The following is a 14,573-nucleotide window of genomic DNA, read 5'->3' on the forward strand; positions in this document are numbered from 1 at the left end:
CGGCGGGTTGCAAATCAGCCGTACGTGCACTACCGCTCGAGAGCCGTAATCCCGCCGCTGATTGGTCGACGGGCGTGTCAATCACGCATCCGCCGAGTCGTCATTGGTTGAGAACGCTGTCAGTGGCTTAGAAGAGGCGGTACTTCCGATTCAGCCTCATCCACATACATTGGCTGATAAATCTTGTTCTTATTCATTTGCTTACTTGTATTTTTATTTAATTTTCATAACTGTTGCTCGCCAGAAACTTGTTAAAAATCGCAGTTTATAAGTGCAAGAAACGGAACGTCTTTAAATAAATTAATTTTATTCATACAGCACATTTAAAACCACCACAGTTGACTAAAGTTCTGTACAAATAAGAAGAATGACACACAAATATAGCAATATAACATGTACAAAAATATAAAACAGAATAACACCGGTGAAAATAATTACATATTTAGAAGTATTATAAAATACTAGAGTATTAAAACCACTAAAAGCAACCAAAGGCCATTGAAAACATGGACGTCTTAAGATTTTTCTTAAAAGTTTAAATAGAGGCGGAGTATTTGATTAAGAGAGGAATGCTGTTCCTTAAAAGCAGTTGTTCTCAAATGGTGTGCCGGAGGATTATGGTTGCAATATTCAACTAGGCCTACACAATAAGTCATGAATGCTTTTTTAATATTATTTTGATTTTTAATCTGCATGTTGTGTGCACCCATTTCCTCATAAAGAGGCACACTCTACCTTAAAACGTGATTTAATTTAATTTAAAAAGCCTTCATGGGGACCCTATTTGTCGTCATTCATGTGAGGGAACTATAAGTGTGTAACACATCACATTAGTTCACGTTATCTTACATTATTTCCTGTTTAAATGGATGTGTTATTGGTGCGTTGTAACTTTAAAAAGTGTAAAAGGAATTCTTGAATCATTTTGTTAGTAAATATTTGGTTGGTTGTCAAATGTTATTCAATATTAGGAAATAAACACAAACATTTATGTCGTGATAAGAGTGATAACACATGTTATAGAGGCCCTTTGGTGTGTCAAGAGTCTGCCAAAAGAAGTCAGTTATAGTGGGTCATCTGGATGATTGCTAACCTCCTCATATCTTTTATTCATCAAATATATATTTGCTACTATTGTTATTTTGGCAGGAGTTGTATGTCAAGCCCTTTTAACATTTAAAAGTAAGGCTGACAAGTAGCAATTTAGTTTTCATTGGTCGAAATGAAGGATTCATCCGTTGCATCCTCCACATTCTGGGAAAGAAGGCTGCATTTGAAAAAGCCTTCAAAATGGGATGGCCTTGGTCGCACCCATGTGATGCAATCGGTCTTCAGATGCAGCCTTTGAAGGGTGCAGCCCCTGAACTGAGACACAGCTCGTGACTCGTAGTGAAAAAGCGCTTTGAGTTGTCAGAAGATTATTAATGCCTGAGGGGAAATTCAATTTCTCCCACTCTGGTGTAGACGGTAAATGGACTGCACTTGCATAGCGCCTTTCTAAAGTATATCTTCTTCTTCTACCTTCTTCAGGAAGATGGTTCATGAGATGGTGTGCTGTTGCCTGGTTGCTTGATCCACATTGATTATCTTCTGCCTAAAGGTGGCCAATGTGCACCATCTAGTGGACATTTAAGAATACTACACATCCAGCCAGTAGGAAACATCCTGTTAGTCTCGTGCTGAAATTTAATTCCCATGACATTAAAGAATATTTCAGTCTTTAGCGTGAATTCGACTCTTCTACAAACAATTTCCCTCATTTATGTGTTGATTTGAATCTTGATCCAGTTGTTTGTTTCTCTCATTTTATCCTAATCAACAATTTCTGCTGCAGAAATGTCTTCAGAAATGTCACGGTTGCAGATGCGAGGCAGTTTTATGACAAAAGTGATCACTGGAACTGACACTCTTCTTCTTTCACTCCTGCAAACACACAATTCATCACCTGCCTTTTCTCTTGTCTGTTGCACCAGAAAAAAAAAAAACTTTTCATGTTTCTCATTTGCATTTATTTGGGTACAAATAAAAAAAATGTACAAAATAAAGCATAGAAAGTAGTAATTATGAAAACAATGTCGACGACAACATAAAAGAAAAAAGGCAACAGTTAAATAATGAATTAAAAATACAGCCGACTAATCTGGAAAAGCAACTTGTGGTTCTACACGTCTACACAAACAGACATGACGTTCAACAGTCAGGTGTGGGTGAGAGAAGGCAGAGACCCGGGCCGCGTGAGAGGACGACATTGAAACCAGAAGTTCACAACAATCAAGATGAGGAATGTTTTTTTTTTAACTCAAATATTAGTGTGTCATTAAGTCTGAACAACCTCACTACAAGAAAGACCATTTTTCGTTACACAGTGTTTACATCACATTAGTGTAACATCCTCTCAGCTGTTTTATCCTGTGTCTAATAAAGCAGTCGTTTCCTTCATTTCTCATTTACATCATCACTGTGAGCTGCGTACACTCCCACCGTTATCTTAATGCTGCAGTTTCTGGCCTTCAAAACAAGAACTGAACGTTACCAGACCGTTTATACTCTTAATGCACGAACAGAAGTACAGTGTTGCATTCATAGTGAGCTTGACACCATCCTGACGTGACGATAACGCACAACTCAGCACGACAGCAAGCTAAAGTGGAAACACTTGACGGAACAGAACAGTACGTCTAACAATCTTCTGCAGCCTGTCAGCACCGTCGCTCAGTGTCCACAACTAAGCATAGAGGAGACCTGTGTGGAGGCGTGGAGTCTCCGTCAAACTGCCTCACAGTCTTGCCTGACGTCAGTCACTGAGGGGTTAACTGTTCATTTGAACAGGCTGGTTTGGGTGTTAGTGCTGGTGTTGAGGATAAATCCGGGCTGTGGCTCAGTGTCTGCGTGTGCGCTGGCCCCCGGTGCCCGTGGTGGTGATGTAGAGGAGTGGCTGCGGCTGCCGCAGCTGAGGCCCTCGCTTCAGGTTATTCATGTGGGGTGTGGAGGACTCTATTTGCTGGATGCTGTGGGGCGCCCTGATTTTGGCGAGAGGAGGGACCCCTCTGTACTGGGGGCGGAGCGTGGGAGCCTGGGGCTGACTGTTGTTGTGGAGATGAGGGTCTGATGTGCTGTCGAGAGGACGGAACCTCTGGGCTGTGGCTGTCTTGGTTTGAGGCAGCTGTGAGCGAGAGGAGGAAGAAATTATATCACAGTTTTCTTAAACTGACTCTGAGTCTAACATGGTGCCGCTCAGTCATGTACAGCTCACATGAAACAAAAGAAACAAAAATGATTTCAGTAGTTAGTGTGTATCAGTGGACTCTGACATCAGACTGTACAGTGTAGTGATGTGTGATTGGCTTCTCTATCTGTATGTTGTTTGTCCATAATAATACTAAAAATAGACTGAAAGAGGACTGTGATGCACTGATGGGGTAAATTAAGGCTGCGTACCATCTGCTTTGGAGACTTTTTCCCCTTACTGGCCAAAAACAATTTGCTGCTTCATGTGAGCTGCATTAATATTTCATATAAATACACCAGTGTGTCCTGAAGGCGTACTCAGAAATGTTACTATAATAATACTGTGCATAATGAATTCAGAAAATACTCACTGCTTGACCAGTGACCTCGAAAGAGCGTGAGCGCCTCTTCTTTCGGCGAGCCTCAAAGTCCATCTCCCGGGGCGTTTGGTTCTTGGTGGCGACCTGCCGGTTCCGTGGGCGTGTCCAGGTCACCTGCAGGCCGGGCCCCTCGCCCGTGCTGCTTGACAGGTTATCGTCTGAGGTGGCGTGTCTGAGCTCGGGGCTGGGCTGTCTGCCGCGCCGCATTGGCAAACCTGTAGGAGGGGCCTCGCTCAGAGAGAGGCTGCTCTTCTGCTTCTTGGGGTCCAGGGGAGACGGGGGAGGGTGTAACCGCAGGGCGTCCACCTCCAGGGCTTTGGAGCGCCGACGGGCTGCTTTTACTACAATGTTCTGGACGCCTTTAAGGATCTGCTGCCGCTCTGAGGACACACGGGGACATGGTTGTTACTTTACTTCACTTTCTTTACCCACTTTACCATTAAAACACTACTAAAGACAGAGAATGACTCGGAATGCTTTTATGGGCACAGCTAAAAAAATCAACACCAGTTTTCCTAATCAACTGTTTAATAGTTCAGTGTGTATGATTTAGGGGGATTTAGTGGCATCTAGTGGTGAGGACTGCACACTGCATCCAGCTTAAACTTCTCCCGGTTAGAATTCCTTCAGTGTTCATTGTTCATTGTTAAGGTTAGGTTGGGCTGTCGTCACAGATGATCATCTAACTATGGTGGCTGGCGTGAAAACACAAATGACCCAATCTAGGGCCAGTGTTTAGTTTGTCTGTTCTGGGGTACCGTAGAAACATGGTGATCTCCATAAACGAGGTCCTGCTCCCTATGTAGCTATAAACAGCTCATTCTAAGGTAATGAAAACACAATTCTTACTTTCAGGTGATTATATACCAAAGAAAACATACTTACTGTATTATATTCCATGTCTGCCAATATATCCCCTAAATCCTACACACTGGACCTTTAAGTTGAATGCTCTCACACCAGTCCAGCCTCTCTTAAACCCCCTCCTTGAACTCGTACTGCATGTGTACTTGTTTGAACATCTTACCACTCCGTGAAAGGGGGATATCAGCCCCAGCCTCGCTGCTCTCCGGTGATGAGTCCAGGTGGCTGCTGACACTGTGGCTGAGATGGCTGTAGCTCAGAGAGCTCTCAGGAACCAGCGGCTGCAGCTGCAAACACCAGATGCAGAGTGCCACGTTAAGATGACACATTCGCTGCAGTCCTTTGCTTTCAGCTGAGGTCAGACCGAGTGCCATCTGAAATCAATTCTGCGCCTCTCGAAAATGAAATTTTTGCTTTGAATATGGCATTTGAATTCCGGCACTCGTAACTCTTCTCACTTCATCTTGTCTATGAGTCACACTCCTGAGACATTTGCTCTGCCAGAAAATTAGATGGAGGTAATATTATTTCAAGCCAAGAGCAGAGATGGAACTCTGCTGCTTTGCACATTTCAATGTGGAAAGCTGAGCAAAAACCCAGAATCCAAGAATTGAAAGTGAATACTTAGGACAGCTTATGTTGGAGTTTCTTTTGTGGAGGTGTGTGGGTTGAGAATAAAAATGTTCTACAGGAGTGAAATATCTGCGTGAGTCTATTTCAAACAGAAACCCGTTTGGCTTGAAGTGAGAAGCAGCACCTGTCTAGACTGTATTAATTCACCTCTCTCTCTAGCTATTGAAAAGGAATGAATCAAGGGAAATACTGCTCATTATTAGTGTCCTCACCTCTCTGTTGCCCTTCCCATTTATGTGTATAGGAGGCGGGGTCACCACAGCCGAGTGTTTCAGCTGCCTGGCGTGAGGGCTGCTCTTAAAAACCCTGTTGTTGTCGCTGACATGGAAACAGAAAGACCTGAGTTATTGCAATACAATGGTTTAATGATACATGCTGTTGTAAATGCTGTTGTATAAATTAGAAAAAGGAAACATAGGAACAAGATTTCCTCTTACAGCTCAGGCTCTGGCAGAATGGGGGGCAAAGTGTGTCGTCGGATTTTGGCTTGGCCTCGTCTGTTATCGGTGCACATGTTGCGTACACTCTCCTGGTCCGAGTCCATGTCCTGCATGTTGTCTGGACCCTGACCGGGCAGGGTGATCTTGGGCAGAGAGCCCTCCTGGAAATGATTATTATAAATTGTTAGTATCAATATTCACCTAGTTAGGCCTGTCACAACATCGACTTCTCGTGCGAGTTATGGACATCACCTTGATCATTTTGCCGGCCTTGACATTGCCTGTTGTTTACACATGTTTACATAAGAATATCACCAACATTTTAGCCGACATAAGCCAAAATAAACAGCAGGTTTTCCCAACTATTCTAAGACCTGGGCGCAGTAATTTTTGTCTCCACCCCCACCTACTTCCGCGAGTCAGAAGAAAAATGAAACAGCACTTCAAAGGCAACACAGCGTAGCTCACCTGTAGCCTGCAGCTGCACTTTTGGAGAGGAAAAGGCACAGTCCTGATGGTGGTTAGCTTGCTAAAAGTCTGTTGTTTCTAATTTTAGTCTCCAACAACTTCATCCTACACTCTGTAAATCCACCAGCAAACCGCCCAGCCCCCAGGTCGTACCATCCTGGGAGCCGACTGCGCTGACGGAGCTTTGCTAATCTTGTCTATTAGTCACAAGAGGCATCATTTGATTTTGTTTTTGTTTGCCAAATTTTGTAACAAGCATAAGAAATATATTTGGGCTATTTGTGTAAAGGTATTTTTATATATACTTTCTTGAATATATGAACACATGTATGTTTGTTAAATACTTTTTACATATTCCAATGTCTGAATATTCTTCAAAATTAAAAGTTTCTGGGACAATATCTTGTCAAACACAAGTAGTTATCATGACAGGCCTAAATCTAGATTTTAAATTTGAATTGTCATGCGGGAGATACCTTGATGGTGTGTCTGGTGGTCACCTTATCCAGCGCCATGGCTCTATCTAGTTTCCTTTCATCCAGCTCCCTCATGTACATCTCATATAGCTCCTGGAGGTGTGGAGGGACCAGCAGACTGTGGTCTGGAACACACAGGGACAGTAAACCAGACATCCATGGTGCCTAAAACAAAAACTAGACTATTCAAATCTGCACCTTTGGTCTATATGATCGCAACATTGTCAAATTTCTTCTTTTGTCCAACCAACAGTTTAAAACTCAAAAATATTCAATTTACTACAATGAAAGACCAACAAAACAACTTGTGTAAAGGATCTACGCAGCATTCAACCAAACAACAAATATTAAATGGAGGCTTTTCAACTAATTCTGGAGTTAACATCAATCAACTCACCATCAATGAACTGTCTCTGCTGCTGTATGATCTCATCACACAGGTGTCTGTGTTGCTCGAAGCGTTGCACCACAAAGTTTTTGTGCCGGATGACGTTGTCCTTGAGCAGTGCGTGTGACTGCATCTCTGCGTTCTCGATCTCCAGCTCATGAACCTTGCAGAGGAGGCACAGGACCTCGCGCTGCTCCTCTGAGCTCACCCGCCGAGGCAGCAGCTCCTCTAGGCGCTGCGCCCGATCCCGAAGCTCCAGAAATCTGCGCTCGAGCAATGCCTTGAGGATGAGCGGGAAAATAGAAGAGTGGGCACGGTCTTGTTTTTTATTCATTATAAATGGCATGTAAAGGCATGTTAAATCACAGCTAAGGCATGTGATTAGCTTCTATAGTCTACAGGAACAAATCCTACCTTCTGTTTGTGGATCTTTTTCTGTTCGGCCATGAGTGTAACCAGGTTTTCTCGGGCCATCGCCACCTGCTGGGTCTCTGTGCTGTCTGGAGGAGACTCCGGGGAGTCAGAGTCCTTCTCGCTGTCGTCTTTATTGACACTTTCCTTCCTCCTCTCGGCGCGCCACTTCCTCCGGCGCCTACTCCGCTCCTGCTCCCAGCTAGGAGAACAAAAATATACAGATGTTTACCTGCCAGCAATAATGTCATCTGGTTTATAATTTACAGCAAGTCATAACTGTCAGTCTTCTGTTGGCCAGAGCTGGTATAATTCATACTGGATGTGGTAATTGAATTCCTGAATGTCACACAGGGGATAATTACAGATTACTGTATGTGTGCCATCAGATAGGGAGAAAATAAACTGACTCTGCAATGGTAAGCAGGTGTTTAGAGGTGTCGATCTGGATCTCCATGTTGCTGTTTTCCAGCTCCATCAGGCTCCTCCTGATCTCCATCTGTTGGCGGAAAGCATCCAGGAGCTGCTCCCTCAACTGGTCCATCTCCGCCCGACTCTGGTGGCTGGAGTGGGCCTGGACCTCGGCTGCACATTGGGAAAGATGAGAGGAGAATAAAGAAATAGTCAGAAAACAGCTTAATTTGACCCTTATTCTTCTTTTGGCAGTCAGACGTAGAGTGGACAAGACTTTACCCTGGACATGGCGGATGTCAGCCCGGTCTGAGTTGAGCTGGCGGCTCGCCTGATCTGCAATCTTCTTTTTGAGCCGCTGGATCTCACAGCGCAGGTCGGAGATGATGTTGGTGTACTGAGCAATGTGGTATGACACATTTATCAGGTTCTTCTTTACCTGAGGGACACAGTGATGAGGAAGACAAGAAGGGAATATTTAGATATTTAGGTAGGCCTCAAATTTCACACTGAAAAGTGGATTTTGTAACCGCAAGAAGTTTAATTTGGTTCTTAGAAGGATCTACAGCACAAAATGAAACACTTAGATGTTAAATAGCTGCAATTATATAGTAGCATCAACAAAGCAAACCAAACAGTTTACTCATCCTTACAAAGCATAGGTGCAGTATGTTAACATATTTAACAGTCAAGTATAATTTAAAGAAATGTAAAGATATATTTCATTGTATCACAAAATCCATTTATCTTATATCAGCTGTAGTAAAGACAGATAAAGAAGCTAAAAGATGAATTATGTGTTCTCACCCGTGTTCGAATGTTTTTGGCACGGTCAGCGTACGTCAGCGTGTTACGGGACTCCTCAAAAGCCACAGAGGCGGGGCTGATGTGAGCTATCATGACCGTTCGGCTGTTCCCGCCCAACGAGTCCTGTCGGAGACATCAGAAGAAAAAGTAATGACGTGTGAATACAGTAATGATATCAGTTATGATATCCTGCAGTTGGTTCCCTATAAATTTGTGAATTGCTGTACCTTCAGTAGTCGAGTCAACTTGCTGTCTCGATAGTTGACGTACTTGGTGCCATTTTTGTCACTCAGGGCATTGATGCAGTTGCCCAGAGCCAGGAGGGAGCGGTTGATGTGGGCACCCTCTTTCAACCGCTGACCCCGATTCTGAGTCTGAGAAACAGATATAGAGGGAGTGAGAAATCTCATGTTGAATTAGCGTGAGAGCTGTTTGGTGAGTAAAATCACTATGAGGAGAAACCGAAGTGAGGAAAGTAAACAAGCTGCTAAAGTCAAGAGGTTGTGGGATCATTACAAACTTGATATATTAGGTAAGATTATTATTTTCAGCCACTGAACTTATTTGCAGAAATGGTTTGTAATTGTTTCTGTTATCGCTCGCTAACAAACTGTGCCTTTGTTTTTTCAAAATCAGTTTGTGTTGAATCCGTGTTGTCGGTCTTCTGATTTCCCTTTTTGAATGACGACCGGCGCCTGCTGGTATGAAGAGTTACTTCCTCTCAAACAGACGCAGAATGAACATGCTAGTTGGCCGATGGCTGTTGTCTTCGCGGTGTGTTCATGAGCAACTTTTTGGCCGAGACACAGGCAATGTGAGGCGACACACTAGTTCTTTGATGTCTGTTTGGTGTGTCTGGGCCTTCAAAGTCTCAAGTTCAGCTTATAAAAACGTATTCTGGGCTTTTCATCCTGTTAGTCCCACCACACAGCAGCTTTTAGGCATTTTTCTGTTGTTTGCTAACAGACGGAAGTGACAAGAAGGCACTTTCAAGCAGTATAAAGTCAATGCAGGGTATTCTGTCTCTATAGCTCTGATAGTATTGTGTAAGAAAAACATATATTAATGAATAACACCTAAGGATTTTTTAACATTGATTGTTGCCTACTTAGTGATGAATATTCATACTTAAGAACTGACACCAAATGTTCATGGGCATTAAAACTCCTTGGCCATCAGGGCAGCCCAGCCTACGAACATATGGACCTTTGGCTGTTTGTTTCAGAGAAGCTGTCATGTTTCCATTCTTGCCCAGTAGATGGCATCACCTCCTCAACTTCTACTAACTGCATACACTCTAAAGGAAATGTTCCCTGTAGCTTCAACTGACAGAGGTGTTTGTGTTCTGCTCACTTCCTGATGGAGGCCATATATGTGCTGTTCATCAATAGTATGGCCGTGAGCCTCTCAAACAGTCTCCATGGTAAGTAAGTGCTCTCACTCACTGACTGTTTGCATGTTGTTCTCATGGTGGGCATGGATGTGGCATAGATCATAGATGACAAGCCATTCATCCGAGCCGCTGAGCCGACAAAAGCAGACTGGACTTGAAAAACTGCAGACAACAAACTGAACAAAAACTTCTGAACATCCTCACTTGGCTGCTTCAAAAGAGAAGGTCACAGCAATGATAAAACGGAGAGAATGAATCAGCTCACAGATGGTGTTCTCTTCCTGTCTGACAATACAGCTCAGCCTCCTCTCCACACAAGTATCGATCGCAACACCAGAGACTATATTCTCAACAGAGCAGGTAACAGCGTGAAACTACCTGTGCAGTAAAATGAACTATTTGGCAATCGTGGAAATGCTTCGGCGTCAATATTCAAATTTTTTTTTTATTCCTTTTTTTAAATTTGTTTCTTTGTAAATGGTTTTGTTATAATTCTCTACATACTTTATTTTTTTTAAATTTTTTTTTTTATTCTCCAGTTTGCCTGTCACATGTAAAAATAAAATAATCCGATTGGACAATGGGGAAAAAAGCAGAGATGACATGTTGTGCATTTGCACTCACTTTGCAGAGAGCACAGAAACAACAGCGTGTAACAACGCAAAAACGGCAAGCAAAAAGCTTCATTCTCAATGAAAACAATTACAAAAGCCGCCTCCAGCTGCTAAAACACTTTCTTGTTGTATCTACAATCCTAATCTGTCAAGTGACAATTAACTATAGTAATCAAATGGGTGGAGTAGAGGTATAATTTGGCATGAAATGGAAATCCTTTGTTCTTTTTCTCCAGTGCCAATCACAGTTGTAACTGCACAGCTTTGTGTTGTACTACAACGTGATCCCATTGGCCAAAAGGTTGGTGTGTTACTTTAATAAACTGCGCGGCGTGCCATGATGGCAGATATAAAGAGGCTTTTATTAAAGTGTCCTGAGGTTTATGGGAACCTCATTCCTCTAGACCGTTGTAAAGATCAGCTGCCAAGCATCCCCAGTGAGCAGTCCAGACACTCTCACAGAGCAGACACTTGTAGTTTTGAGTCTATACATGAGGAATGTGTCCATACAGGCTCAAAAGAAGCTGTGTATGTAAGAGGCACATTAGCCAAGTCTGTGAACTTTGGAAGAAAAGTCAACGCACCCACTTAGGTCGACAAATTAGCCACCCGCCTGTACAACTACTAATTAAACACTTCAACCATTCAGACACATTCTGACTGAGCACATACACACGCACCTGTGCTGCTCTTTCCGAGCCGGCGAGGTCGATCATGAAGAGGCGTGCAAAGCGGACCTCCTGCAGGACGTCTCGACACCTGCTCTGCTGCTTCACGGCCACCTGCAGCACAGCGTGGGAGCGAGATGACGTCTGGTTGGCGGCTGTCGGCTCCTGGGTGCGCTGCTTGTTGCCCTTCATCAGCAGCTCCATGATCTGAACACACAAAGGCAGAGTTCGTCATATGTGCTTGATGATTCTGAATGTTTTGAGTACAGTAGATGAGAAGTCACATCTTGCTCAGTTAGGCTTGTCTAACCTCTTGCGCATTTATGGTAGACACCTCTGTGATGCCAGCAACCTGTATCACTCCTTTAGAGTCTTCTCTCAGGTCCAGGAAGCCTGACGAGGGGTTCAGCAGGTCACGGATCATCTCATTGTAGATCTAAAAAAGACACAGATATAAAATCATCAGCTGAATGCGACTGCAATAAAGATTTACGCAGTAATGAGATGTCTCAGTGAAGCGTAGTTACATACAGTACAAGTCGGATGAATGTTCAAGTTAATCTATCTGCTCGACATCCTTTGAGCTGTAAACTTGAATCAACTGGAGGTTGTTTATTTCCTCTGAAAAGGCTCCATTCAGGCTTTCAGCTCTTACACAGACTCAAACCTGGTACAAAAACATCAAGTGCTATATTTTCAGCAACCTGTCATTTAGAAACCGCAGCTTGTTGGGTGGCAGGCTGTCATCAGCCGGTGCCTGTGCTCCTCTTTCACAAAAAGCAAACTCAGATGACTTCTTTGAACTGACAGTGATGGTGCAATGAAAGCCCCTAAACCCACATAAAGGCTCAGCACAGGAAGTGACATCCTGGAAAGTGACCACTGGATGACAAACCACTGGGAGGTTGGAGCAGTGAGGACAGTTTTTATTTGTCGAGCAGACCCCGACCACAAACTCTGAGAGGGGGGAGCTTTTACTGACACTGACAGTTGGATATTTGTTCTATTATATTTTCCATCTGTACACTTTCATTGCTGGTGAAGTTTAAATAAGTCTAAGTGTCTGCAGCCACGCCAGCAGCTCTAGACACAGTGGGGCTTTGAGTGAAATGCAAATGTCAGCGTTTTAACATGCTCAAAAAGACAATAATAACATGTTAATTTTGGAAGGTACAATGTTCGTCTGAGTTTAGTATGTTAGGCTGGAGGGAATGTGGTTAATTTTGAAGGTGGTTTATAAACCAAAATGCTGGACAAATTGAAATTTGATAATGGCGCTAGATGAAGAGTTAAAGGAACAGTTCATCAAAATCAAAAATACTTATTTGCCCTCCTATCTGTAGTGTTGTTTATCAATCTAGACTGTTTTGTTGTGAGTTGCCAACTGTTGGAGATATCAGTTGTAGAGATGTCTGACTTTTCTCCAGTATAATGGAACTAGATGGCACTCGGCTTGTGGTTCTCCAAGTGCCAAAAAAATCCATTTTAAAAATTTGACAGTGCTGTTTCTTTCCAGAAATCATGACCCAGTTACTCAAGATAATCCACAGACCTTGTTGCGAGCAGTTTCATGTAGGATCTTTCTTTCTACTGAAGTACATTTGCCAACCATATCGCCAGAAGGAAACGTGCATCTACTGCTAGCTCACATAGCACCACTAAGCTAGCTAATGTCACAGCTAAGTGGAAAAAGACGGCATTAATGTTCACATCTCGCACTGTCGCAAGCACGAACTTCTCATCCTTGAGTAGATGCACGCTTCCCTCTGTGCAGTGATACGGTTGATGGGTGTAATTTGATGGAAGAAAATAGGTCCTACATGAAACTGCTCACAACAAGGTCTGTGGATTATCTTGAGTAACCAGGTCATGATTTCTGGAAAAAGACAGTGCTGTTGAGTTTTTCAAATATATTTTTTTGCTTTGAGCACCACAAGCCGTGTGCCATCTAGTTCCATTATATTGGAGAGAAGGCAGACATCGCTATGGCTGATATCTCCAACACTCTGCAACTCACACCAAAACAATTTAGACTGATAAACAGCACTCCAGAGGAGGAAAAATATGTAGTTTTGATTGAGCATGCATCCTGAGCGGAGCATGAATATCTGCAATTCTTTTGGCAATCCTCCCAATAATTGTGAGGACATTTCAGTTGTAACCACAAAGGTCAACCTCATGGTGGCGCTAGAGTAAAGTTCACACAATCATCATCGTTCGTCATCGTGGATATCCGTTCTAAATTAAATGGCGACCTGTTTCAGTCTGGAGTTAAGTCATGGATTGGCCAACAGACAGACTAACATTGCCTTCCATGATGCCATCGCACAGTAGCTAAAGAGGTTTTTCCTTCCATTGAGGTTCCTAACTGTGAGAAGAGTTGGGAAACAAACCAGGATGAACATAAAAGAAAAGGGGGAGGGAGCACTGCGTGCACGTGAGTGGTTAAAAATAACTGAATGTGCCTTTTTTTTTTTTTTTACCCCTACAGAGTATATTTATTTGCATTCACCCTATGTGTTCCTGTGCATGTGTTTTAGAGATTGCACGTGTGAATGAGGGTGTGATCTGAACAAGAAAAGGAGCAGATGTGTGCACATCGCACAGTCGGGCTGTAAAATGGCGTTTAACCCCTTTGTGGCGAGGCAGCAGTGGCAACAGATTGCTCCCTGGAAACAGCAAACACACACGTCACACACAGCCTTGTGTCAGGACTCATCCTGAGGAGATCAGTACAGGTCAGAGAACATCCAGCCCCCATGATTGGCATTTTAATCAGAACATTTTGATTTCCACCCACCGACAGCGCTAGTAAAGAGCTGAGCCTCAAAACACATTGTCAATCATTGAACATAATGATAGCGTCTGGCACCGAAAACAAAAAATGTGATTTCAGTGCTTTATGTAAACCCTCCTCCCAATAGGCAAAATTTGTCCTCAACAAGTGCTTATAATGTGCCATTTTCATTTTCAGTTAAAAGCTCAGGCTCTTTTTATATTTTTCTTCTTTGTGCAAGGTTATATTCATCGTCTGTCTCTTTCTGTCTGTCTTTATCCCTTTGTTTTCTTTCTCTCCCGACACTTTTCTCTCTCATTCTCATTTCCTTTCCAGACATCCCGAACATTTCTGAACAATTCTGACTTATTTATCTTTTATTCATGTTGCCATCTTTTCAGAACAACTTTTGAGAGCAAAACCATGACGGACAAATCATGTACTTGAAATAATTACAAAGATCCTGACTGAGGCAGGCAATTTCCAGGGTTCGCACAGTGTAACATTTCCTGTATCACAATAATCAAGTAGCTGCTAAGGTAAGAAGTCCAAATAGATAACTTGAAACAGACAACTCTGAGCTGATCAAAGTCAAGAAAGCCAGAAGTTACCTCTC

The 14,573-nt window shown here is 43.0% G+C and overlaps 1 protein-coding gene across 1 annotated transcript in view; it reads right to left on the minus strand.

The window, feature by feature from the left end:
• Positions 1-1,986: 1,986 nt before the first annotated feature.
• kif19 (kinesin family member 19) overlaps positions 1,987-14,573 on the minus strand; it is a 49,464-nt gene continuing 36,877 nt past the window's right edge. Inside the window, exons 6-19 of the mRNA XM_033611720.2 lie at positions 11,492-11,617; positions 11,194-11,388; positions 8,734-8,880; positions 8,507-8,629; positions 7,982-8,138; positions 7,699-7,873; positions 7,292-7,490; positions 6,887-7,157; positions 6,490-6,614; positions 5,543-5,706; positions 5,318-5,423; positions 4,636-4,759; positions 3,600-3,988; positions 1,987-3,163 (exon numbers count right to left, since the gene is read on the minus strand). Coding sequence (XP_033467611.2) covers positions 2,879-3,163; positions 3,600-3,988; positions 4,636-4,759; positions 5,318-5,423; positions 5,543-5,706; positions 6,490-6,614; positions 6,887-7,157; positions 7,292-7,490; positions 7,699-7,873; positions 7,982-8,138; positions 8,507-8,629; positions 8,734-8,880; positions 11,194-11,388; positions 11,492-11,617 — 2,586 coding nt within the window. The 3' untranslated portion in view covers positions 1,987-2,878. The remainder of the gene's footprint in view (positions 3,164-3,599; positions 3,989-4,635; positions 4,760-5,317; positions 5,424-5,542; positions 5,707-6,489; positions 6,615-6,886; positions 7,158-7,291; positions 7,491-7,698; positions 7,874-7,981; positions 8,139-8,506; positions 8,630-8,733; positions 8,881-11,193; positions 11,389-11,491; positions 11,618-14,573) is intronic.

The sequence above is a fragment of the Epinephelus lanceolatus genome, chromosome 21, assembly GCF_041903045.1.
Source record: "Epinephelus lanceolatus isolate andai-2023 chromosome 21, ASM4190304v1, whole genome shotgun sequence".
NCBI classification, from domain to species: Eukaryota; Metazoa; Chordata; class Actinopteri; order Perciformes; family Serranidae; genus Epinephelus; species Epinephelus lanceolatus.